The 26,683-nt window shown below is 50.7% G+C and overlaps 3 protein-coding genes across 3 annotated transcripts; 1 reads left to right on the top strand and 2 right to left on the bottom strand.

Moving 5' to 3' along the window:
* Positions 1–115: 115 nt before the first annotated feature.
* On the bottom strand, positions 116–14,881 carry ELOA (elongin A). The gene is made up of 11 exons (XM_056508975.1): positions 14,714–14,881; positions 10,109–10,165; positions 9,400–9,518; positions 7,403–8,615; positions 6,506–6,620; positions 6,020–6,175; positions 5,558–5,655; positions 4,432–4,612; positions 3,861–3,972; positions 3,441–3,592; positions 116–2,942 (listed from the first exon to the last, which is right to left on the bottom strand). The coding sequence occupies exons 1-11, from the start codon at positions 14,783–14,785 to the stop codon at positions 2,881–2,883; spliced, it is 2,337 nt and encodes a 778-aa protein (XP_056364950.1). The 5' UTR covers positions 14,786–14,881; the 3' UTR covers positions 116–2,880.
* A 1,323-nt stretch (positions 14,882–16,204) lies between these two features.
* Positions 16,205–19,058, bottom strand: RPL11 (ribosomal protein L11). The gene is made up of 6 exons (XM_056509372.1): positions 18,989–19,058; positions 18,546–18,696; positions 18,122–18,228; positions 17,631–17,762; positions 17,136–17,246; positions 16,205–16,280 (listed from the first exon to the last, which is right to left on the bottom strand). The coding sequence occupies exons 1-6, from the start codon at positions 18,992–18,994 to the stop codon at positions 16,251–16,253; spliced, it is 537 nt and encodes a 178-aa protein (XP_056365347.1). The 5' UTR covers positions 18,995–19,058; the 3' UTR covers positions 16,205–16,250.
* Positions 19,059–22,907: 3,849 nt separating this feature from the next.
* Positions 22,908–26,525, top strand: PPT1 (palmitoyl-protein thioesterase 1). Its single transcript, XM_056509371.1, has 9 exons — positions 22,908–23,041; positions 23,205–23,314; positions 24,038–24,165; positions 24,409–24,479; positions 25,095–25,197; positions 25,285–25,375; positions 25,485–25,583; positions 25,768–25,839; positions 26,132–26,525. The coding sequence occupies exons 1-9, from the start codon at positions 22,942–22,944 to the stop codon at positions 26,252–26,254; spliced, it is 897 nt and encodes a 298-aa protein (XP_056365346.1). The 5' UTR covers positions 22,908–22,941; the 3' UTR covers positions 26,255–26,525.
* The last annotated feature ends 158 nt before the right edge of the window (positions 26,526–26,683 follow it).

The raw sequence follows: 26,683 nt of genomic DNA, 5'->3' as shown, positions 1-26,683 counted from the left end.
GAACGGGTGCACCCGCCCGCCGAAATAATGGGATACCGGAGCATCACCCTCCGGAGTTTCCTCATGAAGTGTTTAACATTCGTTGTACACGACAGGAAAGAACGAGCAGCCACGGTCCAGTGTTTGGCTTTTATTGAGACATGATTCTCCTCTTTTTCATATAACTTATCTAATTAAAATATTCATCTTAGTTACCACAAAAAAAGGAACATAGAAAATTGTATATATACACAGTTTGGGACCAAAATACAAATACGAGTCCAAGTCACTTCCCTCCTCCTCATCCCCCATTACTCATCCTACAGGGATGGGTGGGACGGGGGGAGAGGCAGCTCTGCTCCATCCTTCAGTGTGGGGTGGAGCACAGAACAACTGCACAAGTGTCACAGCCCAAGACACTTTGATCCCAGTAGTGTGTCCCCAGGGGAAATATCCGTGCTCTGCTCCCAGCTGAGGGCCAGTGCCCACCTCTCCCCAGGCTGGATTTAGTGTCTGAGCGAGAAGAAGGGAAGGGTGAGGGGTTGGCATCGCCCCTGTGAGAGCAGAGTCACCTCCCTGCAATGCCACAAACATGGACACAGCTGGCAAAGCCTGGAGCAGAGGGGCTGCTCTGAGAGGGAAAGGGCATCTCCCCAAAACAGCAATGCTGAGGGTGGAGCTGGGATATCAATTAATTGGCAGTTTAGCAGTGCCCAGAATCGTTCTTGGGCATGGCCCAGATTCTTTGCTCAAAGCTCCATCATGTCTGAACACGATGCCAGGCTCTGCTTCACTCCCCTCTGCCCCTAGCCCAAGTACAGAGAAATAAACAGTAGCACAAGAGTCAGCAGAAGAGAATATATTGTTATCTAATTAAAAATACAGCAAAATTAAATACAGCAAAAACACAGGAGAGTAAGGAGCCATTATTTTACAGCACGACACACACTGAAATGCTGCACGGTAACATTAAAGCATCTGGGACTGTAACAAACTTACAGCACATGAGAGTCTGAGAACATTTTTCCAAGAATTTCAAACTAAACAAAGAACAGAGCAAATAAACAGGAGACAGGTGTTCAGAATGGTTTTAAAGAAAGACATTTCTTTTAAAGGAAGAGGGAAAAGAAAAAAAAAAAGGAAAGAAACAAACAACCAAACAGAAACCAGAAGCAAAACAGGGATTTTTTAGAGGCCTCCAGGGAGGACCCTTCACAGCAAGGTTTCCCCCGGTCAGTGCACACAGACAACTCCACCGGTTTGGGACTTGGCAGCCACGGAAAGCCAGCAGCAGAGCTTCTCAGGAGCTGCCAACAACAACAGCATCCACTACCAGCATCTTTTCCACCCAGACAGCAAAGTCCTATGGCAGCAAATATGGCTTGGAACAGGAGAATCCCTCCCCTCTCCGACCCAGTTGGACCCCAGAGAGGCCTTGGGGTCTCCCCAGCCCCATCCTCTGCTTGCACCACCCCCAGGGTTCCTTTGGGGCAGACAAAACACAAGCAGGAACCCTCCCCAGACACACCCCACAAGCAGAAACCTTCCCAACAGCACAGCACAGCTCCTGGCCGTGCCCAGCTCTGGCCCAGCTGCCATGCTCACACCCTCAGCAGGGCTCCAGGAGCCTCAGCAGGGCTCTGACCTCTCCAGGAGCTGCAGGGCACTCCCTGACACTCCCACCAGCCCCACCAAGCACCTTCTCCTTCCTGAGCTCCTGCTCCTCACACACCAGGTACAAGGGAGCTCTGGAGCTCCTGCTCTGAAGGACACACACGTGTTACAACAGCCACATTCCATCACTCACTTCCCTCCAACCTCATTCAAGTGGTTTCAGGTTCAAAGACCAAAATCCTTGGATTTTTCCAATGAGAGGACAGAGCAAAACGTACAGGGAAGAGACATGATTTAGGCACCAGCTTCCCAACTGGAAATAAATGCTTTGCAATTCCACACAGAAAACAAGACAGAAGTATTCCTTCTTCCTACTAAAAGAGGCAAACAATGCCTTCGCTGGTATTTAAAAATTGTTTTCCATTGCAAAGTCCCCTATCTCTCTCCAGATAAAAAGTTAAAATCTGACTCGGTGCACAGTACAACTCCCAAATCCCTGGCAGTTCTATTCCCAGTAGCCAGCAGAAGACAACAGCAGCAGAGGAAACATCCCCAAAGGCTCTTGGCATCCCTGCAGGACCACAAAAGCACCTGTACAGGATCTACAGCAACAGCACAGAGAAGGTCAAGAGCTCAGATTTTATTGACACACACGAGCAGGGAGCAAAGCCTCAGAGCTGGATGCACTTGCCAAAGGACTGACAAGTGGCTGGGCCACTGGTCCTACCTGTCCCAGAGTCTCCAGGTGAGACTTTGGGCCCAGCAGGTACCAGAGCACAGGAAAGGCTCCTGTGACACCCAGTGTCCATTCAGATGGATTCCAGCTCAGGTCACCAAGGCTGACCCCAGGACTGGGTTGGGAGGGGAGAGACTACTGGGAGCAACATAAATAATACAGCAGGGTAGAGGGGCAAAATATTAATTAAAACAATTTTATAATTTATTAAGAGGTTAAATAGTAAATAAGTCTCTGGATCTTCCACTCTCAGCAGGTGCCAAGATTTCACATTTTCCTGTGTCAGGAGATTCTGTACACCCTTCTTTCGATGGATGACAAAGCCAGAAACAGAATGTTGAGGACAAGGGGTAAAAGAGGGGGACTTGACACTGAGAAAGGGACCAGAATAAAAGATAAAATACTGTGCCGTCATCTTGTGCAGATCAAAGCTTCTCCCAGCAGCTGCAGCCTCCAAAGAGTTCAAAGATAAGGAAGGGCTGTTTGGGTACCTTCTCCCCTTCAGTGCCACTCCTCCCCAAGGGAGAAAGGCCCAGCTCAGCACTGCAAACTTATCTCCGAGAGAATCTGTTTTTGAAAGCTTTGATAGTCTTTGCCATCATTGGTGCAATTTCTGCAAAAGAAAAGAAAAAAAACCCACCACTGAATCAAATTAAAAAAACCCCACATGAAAGCAAAAGTGATAGAAGAGCTGAGAGCAATTGAAATTGGCAGACATGAGTGTTTGAGCAGGGCTCATTAGAGTTTTCAGGTCACAGACTGAGGAGAAGCCACTGCTTTCTGCACTGCACCAACCCAGATCCCTGCTTAAACCTCCCCTGCTCCCTTCCAGAGAGAGCTGCACTCCCAGTTCCAAACAGCTGCACAGAGCCAGGGCAGCAGCAGGGCAAAGGCAGAGGTTCTGCCTCACTGGTGCCATTAGGACAGGCTGATCCAGTCAGCTCTGAGCAGGTGAATCAGATGTTTCCCTTTGCTGTTCCTCATGCAACAAGTCTGAATAGAGGAGAGAGACCAACATCAACCCTCGTGCACAGCCTGGAATTCTCCCACAGCAGCAGTTTGTGAAGGAGAAGCTCTGAGAGCACAGGGATGTCCTGCAGGTTGTACTTACTCTTCACAGGGGGTTTCCTGGGGTCGTAGGAGGAGAAGGTGCTACCTGAAGATGGGACCGAGTGGGCACTGCTGGTGCTGGGCCCATCATAGGACTGCTCATCACTCGCCCGAGCGTGGCTTTTGCTGGATGTGTACAGCACTGGTTTTATTCTGCAACAGACACAGAACAGGCATTGCCATCAGGGATTCACCGTGGTTTGAGGCTGTTCTACGGACACAAGCCACATTTGTAACAGCAGCAGGGCTGATACAATGTGGAACCAGCAGTGACCCGGATCCCTGTTCTTCCCAGCAGGAAACAAAGTTACAAGTTTCTCTGCAAAAAGAGCTCCCAGACACTCAGTATCCTTTCCTGAGCTTCAGGGGGCAGCTGGCAGGAGGTTCTGAGCGGCAGCAAGTGCTACAAAGCAACACTCACTTGGTCTTCTCTGGCAGAAGAGGGCCTCCAGTTCCGAACTTCTCCTGTCTCCTCCGTACGTCCCGAGGGGGCTTCGCTGCAGAGTTCACAAATGCCATCTTGGCCACTCTTCCTGCAAGAGGCCACAGGGAAACATCACTTACATCCAGCTGGCAATAAAGGAGGCTCCTCAGTGCTTGTCTTACTACTGACAGTTCATCCATCTCTCCCCAATCCATCCATTCCAAAGAAATTGTGACAGTCTCCTTTCTCCTTCTGAAAAGAGTTCAGACCTCCTTCCTAAAGTCTGAACCTCACAGTGAGAAATCAGACAGATCAGCTCAGCAATTCTCATTAAGTTCACCCAAAAACCAGGAATGTTTCCTCCCACTCTGGTTCTCTTCCATGGAGGAAGAGAAAGGAGGAGCCACATGGAACAGGAGCCTCAACACTGCTCTAAAATATTGAGCTGCTTCAACACACATGGATGAAAGCAAGACACCACTAAACCACAAAGCAAAGGCAACACACACAGCCAATCTGCTCCTAAGTTGGACTGGTTTGAAGCCCAGCTGGCCTGGCCCAGGCCCACCTTTGGGTTTGTTGGCATGGGCAGAGCCGATGTTGCGTGCCAGCATCAGCAGGCGCTGCTCGCGCGCGTCGTGCAGCCGCAGGTACATCTCCCGCCACGACTCGAACTCCTCGGGCTTCTCGTTCTTGAAGTCTCGCAGGCAGTGGTTGTGCCACAGCTGATCCGTGTCCTCCACCAGCACCTGAAGCAAACACGCACAGTTGGGATTCACTCCTGACTCCTCCAGTCCCCTTTCCCTCAGTGTTGGATTGATGTGGCCAGAAATGTGTATTCTATCACCATTTGTTGTAGCTGGGTGGGCAGTGATTTAATTATCTCCTGGCACATATTACCTGCTAATGGGCCATCTTTAAACCAGCTGGGACAATCATCTTCTCCACAGCCCATCCTCCCTCCAGGAGATATCTCCTGTTAATGGCCATTGAGTTCCAGGGCATGACTGATAAAATTCCATCATCCCACTGGGAGATGCTCCAGCCAGGGGGAGGAGCCAAACATTTCCTACCCAGATAAAAACTGAGATTTGGAACAGCAAGATTATCTGACTTTCCACTGAATTCCAGAGCAACACTGGACCATTCCACATCATCCCTGGACCTTCAGAGGAAAACTGCACCTTCTCCAGGAGCACTGCTCCAGCTGAACCACATCTGCCCCTGCAGGAGGATGCAGCCACCATGGAATGGGACTGTGCCAACACCCTGACTGACTGACGGGTGTCAGCTTGGATTCTGACTCTGGCAGTGTTGGGATTGTTCTGTGTAATACTGCATTTCTATTTTAATTTTCCTAGTAAAGAACTGTTATTCCTAATTCCCATATCTTTGCCTGAGAGCCCCTTAGTTTCAAAATTATAATAATAATTTGGAGGAAGGGGGTTTACATTCTCTGTTTCAAAGAGAAGCTTCTGCCTTTATTGGCAGACACCTGTCCTCCAAACCAGGACACCTCGGCACCAGCTCAGTGCTGGTGTCACTGGAATTCCAGCAGGGCCTACGTGCAGCAAAGCCAGGAATTCAAGACTAGCAAAATCCACCTCTTTCCATCAAAAAGCTTTGCTGTTCTGCTCTTGCAGGTGAGGACAGCCCTGTATATCACATCCCCTCTCCCAGGCCAAGGCACTCACATGGTTACATTCCTCAATGCGATACAGCTGCTCTGGGGTGCACCTCTCCAGCACCGGCTCCAGCACAGAGAAAGGGACACCACCCACTTCATAGATTGCTAGAGAGAAGCAAGAAGCACAGAGTATTAATTATCTTGCTCCTTCCTTGCTAAGGAAAGGGCTTAACACCTTGAAACACAGTGAGAAAACTGCAGTGTTGCACAACACCACCCAGGGTGAGGGGAGGAGAAAGGAACCTCAGGCACCAATATCTCCAAGTTGAGAAATATCTGTGCAAGCTCTGTTCGCCACAATTTCCAGTGCTTTAGCACTGCTTGAAAGCATTCTGGGTGCTGACCCCTGCAGCACCTGGGCTTCCAGTGGGATTTATCCCATCTTTGTAACAAGGGGGAACTGCTGGGTCTGCGCCAAGATGCCAAAATTTCAGTGCAGGTGCACAGTGAGACAAGAAAAGGTACTTACAGTCAATGTTGTTACTGAGGACCCTGATACACTGCTGGTACAGGGACATCATCTTTGGGAGGTAGGCAGTTTTGGAGCCAGAGTACACCTGCATTTTGGAATTTAGCCTCCGGCCTGTGAAACCCGCTTCGCTCTCCTCCACTGGCGAGGACACTGCTGTGGAGGGAAAGGCTTGGAGTGAGGAGGGGACAGAGAAAAGAAACAGCCTGTCCTGATAAATGGCACAAATTGGAGTCACCCAGAAGTGACCTAAAGGGCAAAATCTTCTCTAAGAGACCTCAGAGCAGGTTCAGGAAGTACAAGCCCAAAGCCTGAGCCCCAAAGAAGTGTCAGTGAAGGATTCTTCTCATTTCTGATGGAGCATGTAGGAAGCAGCTGATTTTTTGTCTGACCCCCAACAGAAGGACTTGGACCAAGCCAGCATCCACTCCTGCTCTCTCTCTCACAATCTGGCTCATTCCAAACCCATTTTCCTGCCCAACATACCTTTCCTTTTTGTCTGGGAGCAGGTGATGGACTCAATCGAGGGAAGAGGACGATAATTGGCCTGGATGGGGGGCAGGGGGATGTCTGGTAACGTTGGTACCACATCTAAAATTATCTGGAAGGAGAGGATGTACATGGAATAAGACAGGAATACAGCAGAACATGACATTCCACCAAACAGCACTGAACTGTGGGGTTTTTGCATATTTTGAATAAATCATCCATGCTGCTCAGTTTGCACCAGGGAACAAGCTCAGGGAGTGGCTGCCAATAGGAAGAAGGCAAAATTTGGGATCTGAATCATTCAGGACCTTCCAGAAAGAGTTATCCACATTTTTAACCTATTCAGGACAAGCAGAAGCTTTTCCTTGATGTCAAACACTCATTTACCAGTTCTGTTTCTTCTCTTCCTCAAAAAACCTTAGCACTGGTGGAAGAGAAGGGAACCTCAGAAACCGAGGGAAAATTTTGATATGGAGTTTTATGAAGCACTTATTAGAATGAATGGCAAAGCAGGATTGAAAATGCTGTTAAACCTTATAAAAACCACTTTGTGAAGAGCCAAGTGTTTCAAAGTTGAGTAAAAAGATGAAACAGTAAAGATTTTACATATTAGTCCCTATTTATACACCAAACCCTGGCACCCATGTGACAAAGGATCTGTACAGAAATATTGCTCATTTTTCAGGCTTTCACAAAAGAAGGTTTGTGTTCTGCAATGAGCTGCCTTGCACCACCAGTTCTCCCATTTCTGGACACTAAAAAAGGTCCATTTTAGAGAAGCATAAATACTTGAGAGGGGAGACATGGGAACCTTGTTAGCAGGATATGCCCTGCAAACTGGGCTGGATTCTAAGCTCACATCCACAGATACTCTGCTTTTTTACCAAACCTTACCCTCTTTGGTTTAGGAGGCTCTGGGGTTTTCTTCTCTGCCTTTTTCTCACTTGTTCTCTTATGGCTTGGACTTTTCTGACTGGAACTCGAGCTGTTGGTACTGGCTTTGGATCCATTCTGTTTGCTGTGCCCTCGGTCTTTGTCCCCAGCTGACCCAGCTGAGGGTTTCACCACTTTCTTTTTCTTTTTCTGGGGCTGGTCATAGCTGAGATATGACTCAAACGACATTGTAGGTTGTTCAAACTCATCCTCTGCTTCCCCCTCCCCAGAATTTGAGGAAAAACCCACTGACTTTTTGTCCACATCAGAGATTTTACGCTTCCCCTCCGAAGCCTTTAAGCTCCCAGACCCCCCCTTTTCCTTGCTCCTGTTGCCAGAGTCACTCTCAGCTTTCCGTTTCTCTGAGTTTGAGCTCTCCAGGCTCTGCTTGGACTTCTCCAACTTGCTCTTCTCAGAGTCCCGATGCTTTTGCTTCTTGACATGGTTGTCCAAAGGTTCCTCTGAGTGTGGCAACGAGTGCAACTTCTCCTTCTTGGAGGTGCCACTTTCCCGGTTCTTCTCCTTTTTGGTGCCTTCTGACGTCCTATGCTTCTCCTTGCTGGCTGCTGCCACGGGGGATTCTCTGAGCTGCTCTTTAAAAGAGGCTTTGTGCAACCTGTCTGGGCTGAAGGCAGAGCTCCTGTCATCCCCTCTGCCATCGAGTCGCTGTTTTTTGTGGGAGGATTTGTGCTCTTTGCTCCGACTCGCGTTCCCTTTGTTGCAGGAATCGCCGGAGCTGCGCTCCCGGCCCGCCCCCAGCTTCTCCTGCAAGCTGGGACCTTTGCTGCCTTTGCCATGGAACAGGGCTGCTTCTTCCTGCTCCTCAGAGGCATAAGGGTCTGTGTCCATGTCCTGAGGGCTCTCACTGGGCTCTGGTGACACAGCCTGACCACAGTCTGAGTACTCCTGGTCTGAAGAGAGCACCGGGGAGGATCTGCCCCAGCCCTTCCCCTGGTGGCTGCTATAGCCATAAGTCTCGTGGGCTCTCTCAGGCCTGGGATACCTTTTGGACTTCTTTTCCCTATGATCTGGGCTATAGGACTGGCTGCAAGAAGGCTGGAAGGGTTCTGGGTAATCCTGATCAGCCTCCTCATCCTCTCTGAGGGAGGATTCCTGATGCCTTTTGCTGGAGCTGCTCCTCTCATAGTCACGGTCTTCAGAGTCCAGGTTATTTCTAAAGGGAGAAGAAAAAGAGATTAATACTGCCCAACATGTATGAAAAGAGCCATTCCCTGGACTGGAATACCTCTCACAGAAGACCAAGATTGTATTTGGTAGCTTTGTGGCAAAAATCCCACTAAAACTCTAAGGAACAGCAACAATCAAGGATTTAAAAACTTCATTTCTAGTGCAAGAATTGATGAAGCACTTTTATTAGGACTAGAGACAGAACCTTCTCTTGCCTACACCCTCCTGGCTCTGTGATGCTGTGGGAATGTCCCCCAGTTCCCCAGTTCAACACGTAGGAATACCACTCCTTAATTCCCATTAATAACTGGGCCTTTATCATTCAAATCTATTTGATCTCTGCTGGGTTCAACACAGCTTTGCTACTGCCACATGCCTGCTAGCAATAACTTCCAGTTTCCATAGGATTCTGGCTCATAAAAGCATTCTTTCAAATAACTTGGGCCTAGAACTTCCTGTCTTCAGAATCATAAAATGGGAAGCAAGCCAAGTGCATCTTTTGCTTTATTAAGGGCACTTTTTTGGCATCTCCTATTAATCTCTTCATCAAACTGCAAATTCTTGAAAGTTGGCCCCAACTTCCACATGAAAACTGCATCATCCCAACACTCCAGAGCCAGCAAAGGCAGGAAGTTTCTGCCAAAACAAGGCAAAACCCCCAGGCAGAGTTCACATATTGGTTTTACAAGTTTTTCCAGAGCCTTGGCCAGAGAGGTTTGAAATATCCACTGCAAAAACATTCCCAAAGCTCATCCATGGGGCTCACTCACCTCTCTGCCTCCTGGGCCACTGGCACCAGCTTCTTCCACCTGGCCACCAGGTCCTTGGCAAAGTCTCCCACGAGCTCATGTTTCCTCAGGCTGTTCACAGTCTTCCCAACTCCTGTCTCCTTCAGGAGAGAGCCATGAATCCAGATTAGCAAAACAGGAATTCTCACCCCTGCTAAACTCCCTGAAGAGTCAATGGAATCAGCTCACTCCCTACAGCTGCCCTTGATCTAACAGCAGATATCACTTTTATTATGTTTTCAGCTGCTTGACATCACTCACTACATGTAAATCAAAGAGTTAATTCTATCTTAGTCAAACACTAATTATTCATATTAATAACCAAAGTCAGTATTTACCACGAGAGCTGGCAAGTCTGAAGGCAGAAGCCATTAAAAACTGTAAGGATTAGCACTTTCTCATTTCCTGCTGATTTGTTATGGCTGGGATCTGCTCCAACTCCCATATCCCAGTCAGGTGTTAAGCTTTTGGGAGAACTGAGCGTGACAAACCGTCCTCCATGGCTCCCCACCTGCCCTGGCACGCTCCTTGCCCGTGCCTGGCATTTCCAGAACCTTATCACAATCACAGCCATGGCACTGGGCTGGAGCAGGTGGCCAAAGCAACACACCCTGTTCCAGGGCAAGCAGCACGTCCATGGAACACAGCCTGGGACTCCAGAGAAAAGCCCCAGAGACTTCACAGCTCTTACCACGAGAATGTCAACTGTGATGGGTAACTCTGACAGCCTCTTCAGACTCTTCAGCAGCTGTGGAGACAAGAGAAGTGTTCAGAGTTGTCACACAGAACCACAGACAGGGGATTAGGGAGGAAGAAAATGCTGCGCTGCCTGAGAGCTCATTAGGAAGAACCAAGTGGCTGCAAAAAAGCTCCTGAGAAGCTGAACACAAGGGCCAACTGCAAAAAGATCTTGTCTCTGCCCACAGGAACCCACCTGAAAGTCTCATAACACACTCAGATATTAATGTTTGCTTCACATGGGACTGTAACTTAAATCTGGCTTAAAGCACTGGGAACAGAAACACACAGCAAGAGGAAGAAAGGACTTGGGAGGCTGTGACTCTCAGGAGGTGGTGGTGGAATCACACCCCTTGGCAAGAGGGATGGGAACCAAAACAAAAAGGGGAAGGAAGATTTCTAGATGCTCTTAAAGGCCCAAGAGAGGAACCTGTGTCTCCTCTGCTGGCAGGCTCTCTTCAATCAGGTGCTAAAACAGCACCTGATCCCTCCAAATTCCCTCTCTCTTGCTCCACTCCTTTCTCTTCCCTTCACCAAACACCAGGGAAGTTTTTTCCTCCACACAGCCCAAGCTCTGCCAGCACCTTCAGCTGCTCCATGGGACAGGGTGGGACAAGGAGCCCTCTCCAAGGAAGAGCTTGGCAAGAAGAAACAGCCTCAAGCTGCACCAGGGGAGGTTCAGCTTGGACACCAGGAGAAATGTCTTCAGGAAAGGGTGGCCAGGCATGGGAATGGACTGCCCAGGGCAGTGGTGGAGTCACCATCCCTGGAGGTGCTGAAGGATTGACCAGACATGGGGCTCTGGGCTGGTTTACAAGGTGGGGATCAGTCACAGGTTGGACTCAATGATCCTGGAGGTCTTTTCCAACCCCAATGGTTGTGGGATCCTAAGGGAAGGGCACGTTCCTGTACCTCTGCCACCAGGTGTTTGGGACATGGCCTCACCACGATGCCTGTTGGCTCTGTAGCTACAGTACATGGTAGAACACATCTGACAGCACTGTTGCCCCTCACATCATTTCCCACAGCTCAGCTATAGCCACAGTCCAGCCTGATCAGCATTCCCATTATTATAGCCCCTATACAGCCCAGGCTGTGCTCAGCACTCCTATGCTATATGCCATACAAAGGGCTGCCCCTGATCCAGAAGATCTTCTCTTTAAAGCACTGTGCTCGTGCTCAAATCAGCACAGTCAGCCTAAGCTGAACCCAATCACCCCCACAACCACCCTGCAAGGATCACACAGGTTTGCAGGTTTCCTTCCTTTGAAGGCAAATCAGTTCCTTTCAGCTATTTGAGGAACGCTCTTGCTTTCAGAGAGGAAACACTCCTCGACACCCAGAGAAGGTTCCTCTGACTTAAGCAAAACCACAACTTCTGTTCTCTAGAAACCACTCCTTTATATTTAGGACCTAATAGCTGTGACAGAAGGTTTCAGTTTTCTTGATTTTAGAAGAGTGAAACACTGATACCAAGAGTGGCTACTGTTGCCTTGCCAGCACAGCTGCTCAACAAGTGCTCTGGCAATTGAAGTTATCAAACCAAACAGAGCCCAGCTCAGCTGCCTCTCCTCAGACTGCCTGCCACAGTCCAGGGCTCAGGATCCCTCTGGGAAGGCCAAAATCCTTCTGGGATTGGTCATAAAGGAGTTTGGACTTGTGTGCTCAAAGGGAACAGGAAGGGAAAGAAGGATGGATTTTTGTACAGGATAGAAAAAAGAGTAAACCAGGACAATATTAAAGCAACAGCATCTCTGTGAGCTAATTAAATTCCTAGAAAGGTTTTTTCAGAGCTGACAAAATCCCACTGTGAGATTAAGAGCCAAAGGAGAACTCGTTCTGGTGTCCCTAAATCCTCCCAAATATTTTCTAGCTACACCCCACTGTAGCATCTCCCACAATTCTGTTTGCTCTTTAGTTATTTGTTGCCTTCAGGGCTGAATTCCAGGAAGAGAAATGCTGTTCTCAATGGGAATGCTGTTCTCAGTGTGGTTGGAGAGCAGGGGAGCCACACACTTGATCCAGAACAGGTCTCAAGAGGAGCTGAGTTATTCCACAGCCACTGCAGTCGGTTCCTCCATGGAACCAAGTCCTTGTGCATGACAGGCACCAAGTGAGACAGCTTTGATGCAGTGAGGCTGAAAAACTTTACTAAACTTTATTTCCTTTGGAAACAAGCTGAAGGAGTTCATCCCACTGAGGCTTAAAGGGATATCAGGAAGAATTTTGGACAGCAGGAGGAATTTCTTCACAGAAAGGTGGTCAGGCATTGGAAGGAGGTGGTGGAGTCCCTGGATGTGTTCAAGAAACAATTCAATGTGGAACTCAGGGTTTAATCAAAGGCTGAGCTTGATCCTGGAGGTCTTTTCCAACCTGTAGCAATCCCAGGATTCTGAATCTGACAACTCATCTTGGAAATAACCAAAATGATACAAATCAGAAAACACCAGGCTCGTGTCTTGTGAGACACACACCACAAAGCTCTTCTAAAACACCCCAGCACAGGGCAGGGCTTCAGTCAACCAGGACACAACCCAGAAAACCTTCCCTGAGTTCCAGCTCCAATCAAGTTCTGTTGAACATGGGTGGATGGTTTTCTTTCTCTGAAAGAAGGCAGCCAGGCACTAAAAACACACACTAATTTCAAACTGCTCCAGCACAGCCTGGCTGCTTTGCCTCCATGAAGATGTTCTTGCTCATGTTTTCCTTCTCCTCTTTCTTCCCATAGCCCTGGAGCAGAGCTTGTACTTCCTCTGCTGGAAAAAAAGGACTCTTTCCAAACCATGACAGCATTGTCCAAGATTTCACTCACACTGTTCTGTGCCAGCAGCCCAATTTTCACCCAAAACCAGTAATAACAGCACTTTACACCTTTCAGCAAGGCACTGAGTTGTACATGATACTGGGCAAATATTATTCTTTCACATTCCTGATAAAATATTTTGAAAGGACCAGGCAAAAAAACAGTGAGGACTGGAAATGGGCAGCACCCAGGGATGCCATGGATTTGTCCTGCTGACAAATGGGGTAAAATTTTTTCAACAGGAAGGCTCTCATAAGATTTAACAAGACAATGCAATGGCAACTAAATTCAGGCTTTAAACCACTAATGCTTCCAAGGATAAAGTTGGAAAAGTATCAGAAATAATGAATATAGGTCACAGGGCCTTTCTGCTGGGGAAGAAAAGAGGTTTTCAAGTCATTGCCCTGCTTTACCTCCTCTACCTGCCCTTGCAAAACCACCCAGGATCAACAGAGCAAGAAACAACTTCACACCACAAGGTCACTGGAGAAAGAGTTGGGCTGTGCAAACATTGCCCCAGGATTTGCAGTGCTCCAGAAAATCACCAGCAGTTCTTGCCTCAAGCTCACACTAGGGTCAGGGAACAGCAGCACTAATTCTCTCTGCACAGAGTGCTGAGACAGAAGTTCAGACTCCCTGGCAGTGCCTGAGCTCCGTTTGGGGCTCCACCAGTTAAAGGCTGCTCTGGTCCTGGCTGAGAGGGTGAGAGGAGTAACCAGATCCCATCACATCACCCCCAGCCAGGCTGGAGCTCATACAGGGGCTCCCATTTCAAAGGGTCAGCACTCGAGCATCCTCTCCTCTTCCTGGCTGGTGGGAGAGCTGGAGAAGTGAGTCCTGCAGGTGTTTGTCTCGGTGAAGCAGAGTCAGCCCAGCCCGGAGCAGCTGCACAGCCCTGCCTGCCTCCTCTTTCACGGGAATTACACAAAACCTGAACACAACACGTGTGAATGCTCCCAACAGATGCTCCCCGTTTAAAACGGGAGAATGGAGTAACAGCACTCCCAAGTTCAACCATCATTCTGAATTTCACTAGAAAAGCAGCTCTGGGCGCTGGTGCCCCGCTGGACAGTCACTGTCACCGAGCACAGCGAGCCCAGGGCAGGTCGGGGCAGCACAGCCGCCGCTGCACGACAGCAGAGGGGAAAGAAAAGCCAAGCGAGTCCCCCCCAAGCAAGGCCGGAGGGAAGGGAGGCGACAGGAGGCAGCTGCGGGCCGGGAGCCGTGTCCCCCCGTGTCCCCCCCGGCCCCGCGCGGTGCCTCCCCGCGTGGGCTCAGCCGGCACCGCGCCTCGCCACCTACACGTCACCAGGGCAGGACTTTTCCGGCGAGTTCCGCGCTGCCCGTCTGGCCAGCCGGGCCCCAGCCTGCCAAAAGGGACAGCTCTGCTCAAGGGGGACCCCAAAAGGGACAGCTCTGCTCAAGGGGGACCCCAAGCGGGACCCCTGCCTGCCACTGTCGCGGCAGGACCTGCCACGGGACCCCAGCCACCCCCCCAAAACTGCCACGGGGGGACTCTAAAAAGGGACGCCCGCCCGCCCGCCCACCACCGCCACAAGGGGACCCCACAAAAGACACGCGCCCGCCCCAACGGAACCCCCCGGGCCTGCGAGCCGGGGACGAGGCTCGGGCAGCCCGCACGTCTCACCCCGCGCACCGCGGCCCCGGCCGGGCACGGAACTGCACCTTGACCCGCGCCCCCCGCACTGCCGACCCTCGTCCCAACCCCGGCCGCCTGAGGCAGCCCCTCATCACCTTCTTGGGTTCGGCGCTACCCGCCAGCCGCGCCTGGAGCCGGCCCACAACTTCCAGCACCGACTCCGCCATTTTTACTACTGGAGAGCCGGCGGCGGCGGAAGCGGCTTCAGCGGCCGCCGGGCGCACGGCGCTGCCCCGCCGCCGCCGCCATCTTGGCTGCTGGCAGGAAGCGGAAGCGGCGCAGCGCGGGCGTGGCCATGACGGGTGAGGGCAGAGGGCGGTGCCGCCATGTTGGGTGAGGGCAGTGGCGCCATCTTGAGTGCTGGCAGGGGCGCCGCCGTTCGGTCAGCTCCGCCCTCAGGGTGGGCTGTCACACAATCCCAGAGGAATTGCCGTGAGGAGTCCCGGGAATTTTAAGGCCCGAACCCTTGAAATTCTTGCCCCAAAAACCTGAGAATTCCAAGCTTAGAACTCTCAAAATTTCAGCCTGAAAACTCCAGCAATTTCCGCCCCAAGATCAAGGGAATCTCAGTCCCAAAACCCTGGGAATTTCAGGCCCCAAATTCTGGGAATTCTGGCCCCAAAAACCTGGAAATTTTTGCCTCAAAATCCTGGAATACTCAGCTCAAAACCCCGGGAATTTCAGCCCAAAAATCTGGGAATTGTGGCCTCAAAATCCGGGAATTCTGGTCCCAAAACTCTGGGACTTGCAAGCTTTGAAGTCTTAGAATTCCAACCCAAAAATTCTGGGAATTTTAGCCCTAAAATCCTGGGAAATTTATGACTCAAACCCTTGGAATTCTGGCCCCAAAAACCTGGGAATTCCAAGTTTAGAACTCTCAGAATTTCAGCCCAAATCCCCGGGAATTTCAGCCCCAAAATCCTGAAATGCTCAGCCCTGAACCCTGGGAATTCCAGCCCCAAAATGTCGAGAATTTCAGCCCTGAAAATCTGGGAATTCCAACCCCAAAATCCTGGGAATATTGTGACGCAAACCCCACTAATTCTGCCCCCAAAAACCCGGGGATTCCACGCTTAGAACTCTCAGAATTTCAGCCTGAAAATCCTGGGAATCTCAGCCCCAAAATCGGGGAACTCCTGCCCCAAAATCCTGGGAATTCCAAGCTTCGAACTCTCAGAATTTCAGCCTTAAAAATCTGGGAATTTCAGCCCCAAAATCCTTGGAATTTGAAGACCCTAACCCTGCCCCAAAACCCCAGGAATTCTGGCCCCAAAATCCTGGAAATTTCGGCCTGGGCACACAGGGAACTGGTGCATTCTCACTGTGTCCCTGAGTCCTCTTGTCCCTGCAGAGACTCAGCAGAGGGGACAGTGACAGTGCTCTGGGACACCTCAGAGCAGCACTCAGCATTTCCAAGGCAGACTGAGCCCGTGGGGCAGAAGAAATGGAATGGAGCATGCATTGGAAAAAAAAAAAAAAAAAAAAAACCAAAAAAACAGGATAAAAGAAGAATTAAGTCAAACCATAAAACTGGAGGAGAAGGACCCTCACTCCCATCAGCTTCCCCACAAAACTCACAACACAAGTTAGGGGTTATAAAAATTTATTTACTTCTCTGGTAACAGGAACTGCTCATTTACCAGGAAGGATGATGCCATCATACTGTGAGGGAAAAAAAAAAAAAAGAAGAACAAAGTGAGAAATCACCATCAGGTAAAAGTGCAGTGCTGCTGTGCAGAAAATTTGAGTCACCACAGTCATTCCAAACCAACACAGACATGAAAGACCAGTTTTCCTGCAGCCAACTGCCTCTGTGCTGTGCTGGAATGTCCAAGGGGGCTGTGCTCAGATAAGCACTAAGATCTGCTCAGCAGCCCCCTGAAACAAAACAGGCTGGTCTGAGCAGCCCTAAAATCTGGGCCCTGAAGGGAACTGGGCCACACTAAGCACAACCAGGCAGGATGGGGGGAATTCAGCAGGATCAAGCTGGAGGGCTCCCTGTGGAGGTCCTGGCAGACTGTCCACACTTTCTATCAAAATAAAACCCCAAGAAACTATCAGCAGTCCCCAGCTCTGAGATTTCCAACCCAGCTTTCAGTAGCTCCTATTTTTCATTATATGGATAAACAAACCCAAGAATTTGTTTTATTTGTGGATCTCTCCATCCTCCAAGTGTGGCAGCTGGAGCTGTGTCAGACCAACAAATCCTAACCCTGCCTCCTCACTCACAAAAACATGCAGCTCCTCCAAAACTGTGGGAGCCATTTACACCAGAGCTGGTAATTCCTCCCAGCTCTCCTGCCAAGAGCTGCTCTTTCAGTTCAGCACACCCATAAAAGCACAAACAGCACTTGTGCTCAAACATTTCCATTTGGTAGCAGCAGCTTCTACTGCTCTGGGACAGTAAATATCTACAATTTAAGCACTCATCAGTGATGTGCTCCAGCCTTTCCAGGAGGCATTTTGCTGCTCCTTGCCAGGAAACTCTTGAGGTTCAAAAGCAAAGCTGGGCTGTACCTTTTGCTGGAACCAGCGCATGGCTTCCTCCTTCCCAATTCTGTGCTTGGCCCCGATGTTGCCAGTCCTGCGTTTCTTGTCTGCAATGCTGAAGCCCGGCCTGCCCAGCACCTGCAGGAGGCCAACAGCACTGCTTCATCCTGCCACTCAGGTTTTCTTCAACTAAACAGTTTTCCAGGAGGGAAGCCTGGAATTCTCTCATCAGTGGTGCCTTGCTGCTCTCTCCTTCCCCAAACCCAGCCCTGCTGTTCCAATGTTATTCCAAGAGTTGCTGTCAGAGCAACAGAATTTGTTTTTGTCATAAATCAGGGATTTTATGGCAGCTCTGGGAATCTCAGATTAGAAAAGTATCAACAAAATCCAAATCTATCTTCCAGCACTTGGCAGCAAGTCCATGGGAGCCAGTGCTCATTGTAGGTTCTCTCTGGAGCTTTCCCACAAGCCCAGAAAATTCAGGGAATTTTTTCAAGCCCAGAATATTCAGGGAATACTCACCACATAGAAATCCAGGCCGTAGATACCGATGCTGGGATCATATTTAATGCCCAGATCGATGTGTTCCTGGATTCCAAAGCCAAAGTTCCCAGTGTCTGAGAAGTTGTTTTTTCTCAACTCGTATTCTCGCACCTGAAACGTGCTCTTGGTCATTATTTTGTTCCTGACTGGAAGCAGAATTAAAACTCCTGCCTTCTGCTACCAGACCCCCAACTCCCTCACAAGTTATTGAATCTTAATCCCAAAAATTTTACCACCTCAGCTTGCTCCTAAACTCCAGCAGCAAATACAGAACCCCAAAATAAATGAGCTGCTGCACCAGTGAGTTCTTAAATAAGGATAAAACAGCACCCAGATAAAGTGTGAACACTTCATTCCATGGATCTGACCTGTACCTAGATCAGGTGCAACACTTCGGATCACACACCCCCTTCCTTCAGTCAGAATGGAAAAGTTCTGTTCTTCCACAAACCAAAGCCCAAAATCCTCACCTTCAACCCCTTCTCCAGAATCTCCTCTGCTTTGGCCCCACGAACCGTGCAGTGAACAGCGATTTTCTCGTTTCTCCTGATCCCAAAGGATCTCACCGTGTACCGGGCTGTAGGCAGCAATAGTTACACTGAGAGGACAGCCAGAGAATTCCCACCCGGGGGATTCGGAGCTTCTCAACACCCAGTAAATTCAAGGGAATTAAAAAGAACCGAGGCAGCCCCACATTCCGCTTTAAGGGATGTTGGCAAAGCAGCAGCCCGAGTTTGGAGACAGAACTGAAATGGCACAAACGTGCACGAGTCCCTGAATATTGAAACCCCCCAATTCTCCAGCAGCTCTGCTGACACCGGCTCTCCCAAAGGAACCGCAATGGGAAACGAAAACAACGGAGCAAACAAAGAAGCAGGGCTGTCCCTTTCTCACCTTTGGAGAAGACGGGGGTCTGGCCCGTCAGCTGCTCCAGCACTTTGGCGGCGCGGGTCAGGCGATCCCCGCTCTCCCCGACGCAGATGTTGAGGCAGAGTTTGCGGATCCGCAGCTCCCGCATCGGGTTCTCCTTCTCACCTTGGTCTTGCTGCGGAGAGATCACACCGGGTTAAGCGGGGCTGCCCCGCCCCAGCACGGCTCGCCAGGGCTCCGGGGAAAGGTTTCCACGGGCGGGCACCGCCGGGCCCGAAGCGAGCACCGCCTCACCGGCCGGGCCGCGGCCTGTCATGGCAGCTGCTCCCCCACCGCCTCCTCCGCACCCATCCCTCTCCCGAACGCCATCCCCGCTCCCGCCCGCACGGGCCGCGCCCGGAAAAGCCCCGGAGAGCGCGGATGGCGGCGGATGGAGCCGAGCCGGCCCAGGCGGGCCCAGCACTCACCGCCATGATGGAGGCGGGGAAGAGGCGGGAGCGGCGCGGCCGCGGGGGGTTGTGGGAGCGCGCGGCGCCCCCTGGCGGGCGGAGGGCGGGTTGTCATGGCAACCGCAGGCCTGTCATGGCGGCCCCCGTTAATTAACGCTGGTACTTGGAAACAAAGTCAAACTCGGTAATAAGGGTCAGTATTAATAGTAATTATAATTTACTGAGAGAGGAATAAATAACCCAAACGTGTGATGCACAATGAAGTTGTTCGCCGCCCTCTGCTTGATGCCAGACCCCAGATCGGCCCCAGTTTCTATACTGGGAACGACTTTCCATGGGTGAGAAACAAAGCTCACTCTTTAAAATTTTTAGAAGTTTAATAAGGGATAAAAGGGACAGTTTCCAGCGCTGGAGTGCTTTGGTAAACTTCACAAAAGCACAGCATTAACTATAACAACTCTCCTTGTATATTCTGTCATTGCATTGATTAAATGCATATTAATGAATGTTATATATATTTAAACACTCCTTTGGCTTTTCATGTTCTGAGAATTCTTTATCTTAGTTCGACCCTTGACCTCATCTTCCTGGAGTGCATGCCTCAATGCAGATGTGATTTCTGAGTCTTGGATTTCATTTCCTCACAAGGCCCCTGCTCTGTGGTTTGATAGTTATTGAGAGTTGAAGGGTCAGTGGTGGATTCTTCTTTGTGCTTTCACTGTTATTTGTCTGGTTCTTTTCAATGTTATCATACAGACATTTGTACAACTACTTTTGATCAACATTAGCTATTTCACTATATGTCAGTTAATTACAAAAATGAAACCATGTGATATTACATAGTCCCTATTTTAATATTATGCAAAGGCCTAAGCTATAATATATTTATCAATTACTATTTACATAAACTATATGGAACATACAAAAACTGACAGATTATACTGCATCAAAAAGCAGTTCAAAGGGATTACAAATTGCACTATATCAAAATCCTTATGATTAATAATAATTCATTGTTCTCACCCAAACTAAAACCCTCAGCAGTGTCTTTAGTGGGAGATGCTGCCCCAGATGTTGGAGCTGCTCTCCAACATCTGTGAGTGCAATCATCAGAGCCTCTCATGTCATCACAATTCCCTGATCCAGACCTGGGAACACAGTCCAGTTTCACTTCACCCTTTGAGGAAATGGTTTCAAGAGCTCTGTCTGGGACCAGGATCCTCTTTTTTACCATTTGGGAGGATGCAGCCCATTCACTCCCTGCTGCACTCAGGGGGGAGCAGAACTGCCCAGCTTCTCTGGGAAGGGGGCAGCCCAAGCTCACACCACTTTGGAGTCCAAACTTCTGTTCAGGGGCCACATCCTGAGCAGAAAAAGCCTTGAATGGGGCTCACACTCAGTAAGGATGGCACAGCTCAAGGCTTTCCCTGCCTCCCCAGAGCCCTACTCAGGGCTGCCAGCCCCAGCTCTGTAATGCCATCAATTATTTTTTGCCCCAGTTGCTTCTAAGCGAGGATGAAGGATAAATGAATAATCAGCTTGCCTCATTAAGGAGAGAAAAAAAAGCCTCAGGAGTCTCCTTGCAGAGGGTGTGAAAAGCCTCTGCTTAAAAAGTAACATTGCTGCTTCATTATGGGTTTACTTCATCTCAGAACAAGCTTTGCTGGAAGTAGCTGCAGGCTGGGCTGGCTGCCAGCTCCACTTCCATGGATCCTGTTTGGGATCTGTCTGTGCTGCAGGGGCTCAGGGTGGGACCAGGAGCAGGACAGAGGTGGCTGCAGGTGCTGCCCATCCCTCTGTGCCCCCACCAAGCCTGTGGCTCTCTCTCCTTTGCCCAGTCCTGGATGGTGCCACTGCCAAAGGCTGGTGCAAGACCAGGCAGAGAGGGAGAAGGAGCTGCCCCAGCCACTCTGGGGATGCTGAGGGACAAGAACAGGGCTCAGTGGTGTCACCCTTCCCTTCATCTCCGTGGAGTGACCACCCCACTGCTGCCACTTGATGGCATCCACTCCTCCCATCCTCTGCTCCTGACTCCTGCCAGCAGCAGAACAGCTTTGCTCAGCTCCAGACACGGAGAATCACAGAATCATGGGGTGGTTTGGGTTGGGAGGGATCTGAAAACTCATCCCATTCCACCCCTGTCATGGCAGGGACACCTCCCACCATCCCACCAACCCCAGTGTCCAGCCTGGCCTTGGGCACTGCCAGGGATCCAAGGGCAGCCCCAGCTGCTCTGGGCACCTGTGCCAGGGCCTGCCCACCCTCCCAGGGAGGAATTGCCAGACCCCATCTTGTTGGAGAGATATTTCCTACCTTGGCATTTCTCTGCTGAATTCAGGACACTTTTCCTGCCTGGCACAGAGCTTCCCACTCACCCACTCCCTCAACCCTCTCCCCATCTCCAAATGCATCCAGATGGGTCCCATGTGGAGCTCTTCCTGCTTTTGAGTCATCCCTGTCCCCAAAATAGTCCAGGGCTCTGTTTTGCCAGGTGCTACAACACATTTTCTTTGGGAGAGGGGGTGGGCTTGATGTAATTTTTGATTCAGTGCAAAGAAAGGAATCCATTGCTGAGAGCAGGTTTGGTTTTTATCCAGGGATGTGCTGTTGGTTTCTGGCCCCAGGTAACCTGGCTGATGGCAAGTCCAGCTGCAGTGGGAGCAGTAATCCCTGCCACTATACCAAAGGTGATTTGTGATTCCCAGCAGGATCTGGGGAGAGAGCAAAGATTTCCTGAGTGAGGCAGGGAGGAAACTGTCACCAGGAGGGAGAGGAGTGGGTGCTTCCTGTCCCTTCCCTCACTGCAGGAATACTGCCTGGAGTGCTGAGCAACGTTAGGATCATCCCTGCAAAGTGAGGGGGATTTTATGCCTTTATTTCAACCCTTAATTTCCAAGGCAGCTAGAGAAGAAAAGGGGAGAGCAGGAATTGCAGAGGGAAAGGAAAGGATACAGAGCCAGGAGTGGCACAGATATGCAATATCCACATTGTTGATGTCAATGCCTGCCCCTGGCATGCTAATTATTGTCGAGGGCAGAGAGAGAAGGACCACAATGACTGTGGGACTGCAGCCAGGGCACAGCACAGCCACCAGGAGGGAGGCTGGGAGCAGCTTCCCTTGGGAGGAAATGGGAAACGCTTTACAGCAGTGTGTTGAGAGGCTGGGTGGCAGAAGGAGGCTTGTCCTTACTCGGTGCTGAGAAGAACTTCCTGAGGCTGCAGGGGGAAAGCAGCCAGCAGCCCAGGCAGGATGTGCCCCAGCCCACGGGCAGCGCTGGGCAGGGCAGGGAGGACGCGGTGCCACGTGCACAACAACCCTCCTGCATTGCCTGGCTGGAGTCACAGGATTGGGGTTTCTGGGCGAGATCCGTGTAAGGGAAATGAACCCACAAACACCAGACGTTTATGTCCAAAAAGGAGACAGAGGAGTCCTTTTTGCTTTATTGGAATAAAGGGAGAGGCCATGGGGCATCCCCTGGGATCTCTCAGATTTTTGGAGGACACAGCCTCCTTTTTATCCCAATTTCCCTCTCTCTTTCCCCATTGCTGAAGTACTTGAGAGGCACAGACTTCCCAAACACCTGATACCTGACATTCCCCTCTAATGTACAACCCTTCCTTTTACCTTTTAATTCTTATACAATTCATAGTTTTTTCCCATTGCTTCTTTCATCTTCCAATATCCAGTTTCATTTACCAGCAAACCTACAGTTTGTTTGTAAAGGCAAATCTCTTTTCCCATTCATCAATCAGTGGAATCCCTCCCATTGTTTCTTTTATCTCTCAGTGTTGGTTTCATCTACCAGGAGATCCACAACTTGTTTATAAATGCAACATTCCTCTCACCGGGAGCGGCGGGGCTCGAACCCGCGGCCCCGGGGGAACGCTCGCGGTTTGACCACGCCCACACGAAGCCACGCCCCCTGTTGGCCCCGCCCCCTTTGCCGTTGGCGGTCATGTGACGGGACAAGATGGCGGCGCTCAGAGCGGCGGTGCCGGTGCTGGCGCTGCTGGCGCTGTGCTCGGGCCCCGCGGCCGCCGCCGCGCCGCTGGTGATCTGGCACGGCATGGGTGAGTCCAGAGCCTCCGGCAGCGCTCGCCTGGGGTCGAACAGGACCGGGGGGCGCTCGGTGTTCCCCTCCTCCGGAGGTGCTGACCCTCCTCGGCTCGCGGTGTTCGTGTGGGGTGAGGTGGGGTGAGGGCCGTGTGGTGCATCCCGTGTTCTCTCTGGCAGGAGACAGCTGCTGCAATCCGGTGAGCATGGGCTACATCAAAAAACTGGTGGAGAAAAAAATTCCGGGGATTTACGTCCTGTCGCTCAAGATTGGGAGCAACATGATGCAGGTAAGCCGGATGTCACCGGGTGTCTGCGTGCAGGGGTGGGGCTGAAGTGCTGCAGTCCGTGGTTTTAACAGGATTCCTGCTGTGCTTTCCCTGCTAATTTTCTCTCCTCGGTGAGATAAACAGCTTTGGCAGGTAGAACCCGATAAAGTCCAGCTAATACCTGCAGAAAAGCACTGGGGGAAAACAAATCCCTGACCTAAATTGGATTAATATGCAAATCCACTGATTAGCACACTCTAACCACTGCAGGTAATACGTGGGATGGATGCTGGCTGAGGCAGAGCTTTATCTCTGGTCATGCCTCTTGATTTGCAAACATTTATTTACTTCAGTGTAATAAATCACACTTCTCCACCTTCATGGGCTTTGACAGTTTTTTGTAGTCCTATGGAATTGCTTTAAATAATTCCTCAGGACAATGTGCAGTGTAGGTGGTTTTCTGGGTTCTGGAGAGGTTTGATTTTTAATTTTTATATATATATGAACAAAATCTGAAGTGATTCAAGTTGTAAAGAAGTTTGGGGAAATGTCACTGTCCCATATGAGACAGTTTTGCCAACCAGAGCAGGACGTGGTAAAAGGAAGTCTCGAAACTGGAATTTCACTTCTGTCCCTGTGAAAGCTCAGGTCCTCTTTCTAAACCACAAAGATCAGTTTGCAGAGCTTAAAACAGCACCAGGCACAGCAAAGGTAGCAATGATCCACCCTAATGTGATCCCTCAGGATGTGGAGAACAGCTTCTTCATGAATGTCAACGCTCAGGTGAGGGAGGTGTGCAGCCAGCTGGCCACGGACCCTCGCCTGCAGGGGGGCTACAACGCCATGGGCTTCTCCCAGGGAGGCCAATTCCTGTAAGTCTGAGCTCCTGCCCCAGCTCCAGGGGCTCCTGGAGCTTCTCATCCTCCTTTAATACCCTTCAGACTGCTGAATTCCCAAAGTGTGCTCCAAAGGGGGCAGGCTGTGTTTTCCTGCAGCCCTGCTCTTCCAGGCAGGGTTAAACCCCTTGGTAAACGTGGCACAAGTGGCCAAGCCCAGGCAGAACTGCAGCTGTGGCCTGGCCATGCTTTGCTCAGCTCCTTTCCCTTCCCCCACAGGAGGGCTGTGGCCCAGAGGTGCCCTGTGCCTCCCATGCTCAACCTGATCTCCATCGGGGGACAGCACCAAGGTAGTGTCCCCTGCAGCTGCCACCTCCTGGGCACCTTCTGGGGCTCTTTCCTCAACTCTGCTCACTTTCTTATGGGTTAAATTGTCCTTTTGTTCTTGTCTGGAGCTGGTGATCTGTTTGCCCCAATTAGTGTTTGCTGGTTTCATTATCTTGATCTTGCTTAACTGGCAGTGGAAAGGGACCTCTGTCAGCAGCTGGCTTCACTGCCTGGGTAGGATTCTTACACACCTTGGGAGGCTTGGCATGAGTTACCCTGTGAGAAATTCCTACAGATTTGTGAAACAACCTTCTGGGTCATTTTACAGTCAGCATCTGGAAGGCCAAAGCCCCATGGAAAGGGAGGTGTGAACTGGAATTAAGAATGGCTGGCAATGAATTTCAAATACTCTCCCCTGAGAATTCCAGGAGTGTGTTTCTTTGTGGGGAGGGAAGATTTGTAGGGAGCACCCAGCACTCCCCATCCTTTGTCTCTGCCACAGCTCCTGGGGCAGGAGGGCTGCCTGAGGAGCTTGCAGGGCTGAAAGCTGCCTGGCTGCCTCTTTGTCCTGCTCTGCAAGAGGGGGTTGTTGCCCAGCAGGAGGGTCAGGGTGCTGACTGAGCGTGTCCCTGCCCCAGGGGTGTACGGCTTCCCACGCTGCCCCGGGGAGAGCTCCCACCTCTGCGACTGGATCCGAAAAACCCTGGATCTGGGAGCCTACACCACAGCTGTGCAGGAGCAGTGAGTACATCCCCCAGGCCAGGCCAGGCCAGGCCACAGGAGCAGCTCTGGCATCCCAGGCTGAGCTTTGCTTCCTCCCCTCTCCAGCTTGGTGCAAGCAGAGTATTGGCACGACCCTCTGAAGGAGGAGGACTACAGGAAAAACAGCATTTTCCTGGCTGACATCAATCAGGAGAGGGTAAGGACAGTGAGCAGGAGAGCCTGGGAAGATTCAGGTTGAAGAGCAGGCAGTTTTTCTGTCCCTGGGCTTTCCAGTGGCTTGGATTTGTTCTCCTGCTTCCATCCAGGGCATCAATGAGACCTACAAGAAAAACCTGATGGCTCTGAAAAAGTTTGTGATGGTGAAATTCCTCAATGATACCATGGTGGATCCTCCAATCTCTGAGGTGAGGAAGGCAGGGCAGCTTCTGGGGCTTCCTTGTCTCTGGTTTGTCCTTTGGTGGCAGAACTGGAGGTGTCAGAGGAGCACAAACACAGGCCTGACACTGCCCTGCCTCCTGCTGGAAGCCTGCTTGGCTCCTGAGAGCCCTTCAGCAGCTCTTCCTTCATTTTTTATCCATGTTTATGCAGTGGTTTGGGTTTTACAAAAGTGGCCAAGCCAAGGAGACCATCCCACTGCAGGAGACCTCACTGTACAAGGAGGTGAGTTCTGGGGGCTTCTGCTGTGTCCCCTCTTTACTGTCCTTGGTCCCCACAGCTCTGCTCTTGTCACTCCTGGAGCATTGCCTCCCCCTGCCAGGAGCTGGTTTTCTGGGGAGACATTTCCCTCATTCCATGGTGAAACTCAGGGAATGACACTGGCGGGTCCTGCCTGGCTCAGGATCCCCCTCAGTGTCTGCTCCTGCTCAAAGCCTTGCTGCAAGAACCCCCTGAAATCCCTTTTCCCCCTGCATGGGAGAAGAGCAGAGCTGGAATCTCCCCCTTCTCCCTGCAGGATCGCCTGGGGCTGCAGCAGATGGACAAGGCAGGGAAGTTGGTGTTCCTGGGGGTGCAGGGGGATCACCTGCACTTCTCAGAAGAGTGGTTTGACAGCAGCATCCTCCCCTTCCTGCAGTGAAGCTCCTCTGGGAGCACTGGGCAGGGTTTTCACTGTAACTAACACCAGCCACTGTGCAGCAGCACAAGCCTGCAGGGATTTGGGGAAGGGGAACAAGGGGGGTTTAGCTCAGCAGGGTTTAATTCCACTCCCATCTGGGCAGAGCCTTGCTCTGACTGACACACTCCAGCCTGCACAGGTAAATCCACCTCAGTTCTCAGAGCTGTGGCTGAGGGCAAAGCTGTGCAAGAGATTTGTTCTCCATCCCCTGTTGCTGCAGGACACACTGGCAGTATTAACCCAACTCACTAGTGCAGGGATCAGCAAGACTCATGGCTGTATGCAGGGAAATCATGTTCCAGACCATCCTTCAAGATGGGGGAAAAAGCTAAATTTAGGGGTTTCTGGGAAAAAAAAATGGGTTTGGAATTCAGCAGTATTAACAGCTTG

Source organism: Oenanthe melanoleuca, chromosome 23, assembly GCF_029582105.1.
Source record: "Oenanthe melanoleuca isolate GR-GAL-2019-014 chromosome 23, OMel1.0, whole genome shotgun sequence".
NCBI classification, from domain to species: Eukaryota; Metazoa; Chordata; class Aves; order Passeriformes; family Muscicapidae; genus Oenanthe; species Oenanthe melanoleuca.
The sequence above is the reverse complement of the archived record's forward strand: the minus strand, read 5'-3'. Positions and strand labels throughout refer to the sequence as shown.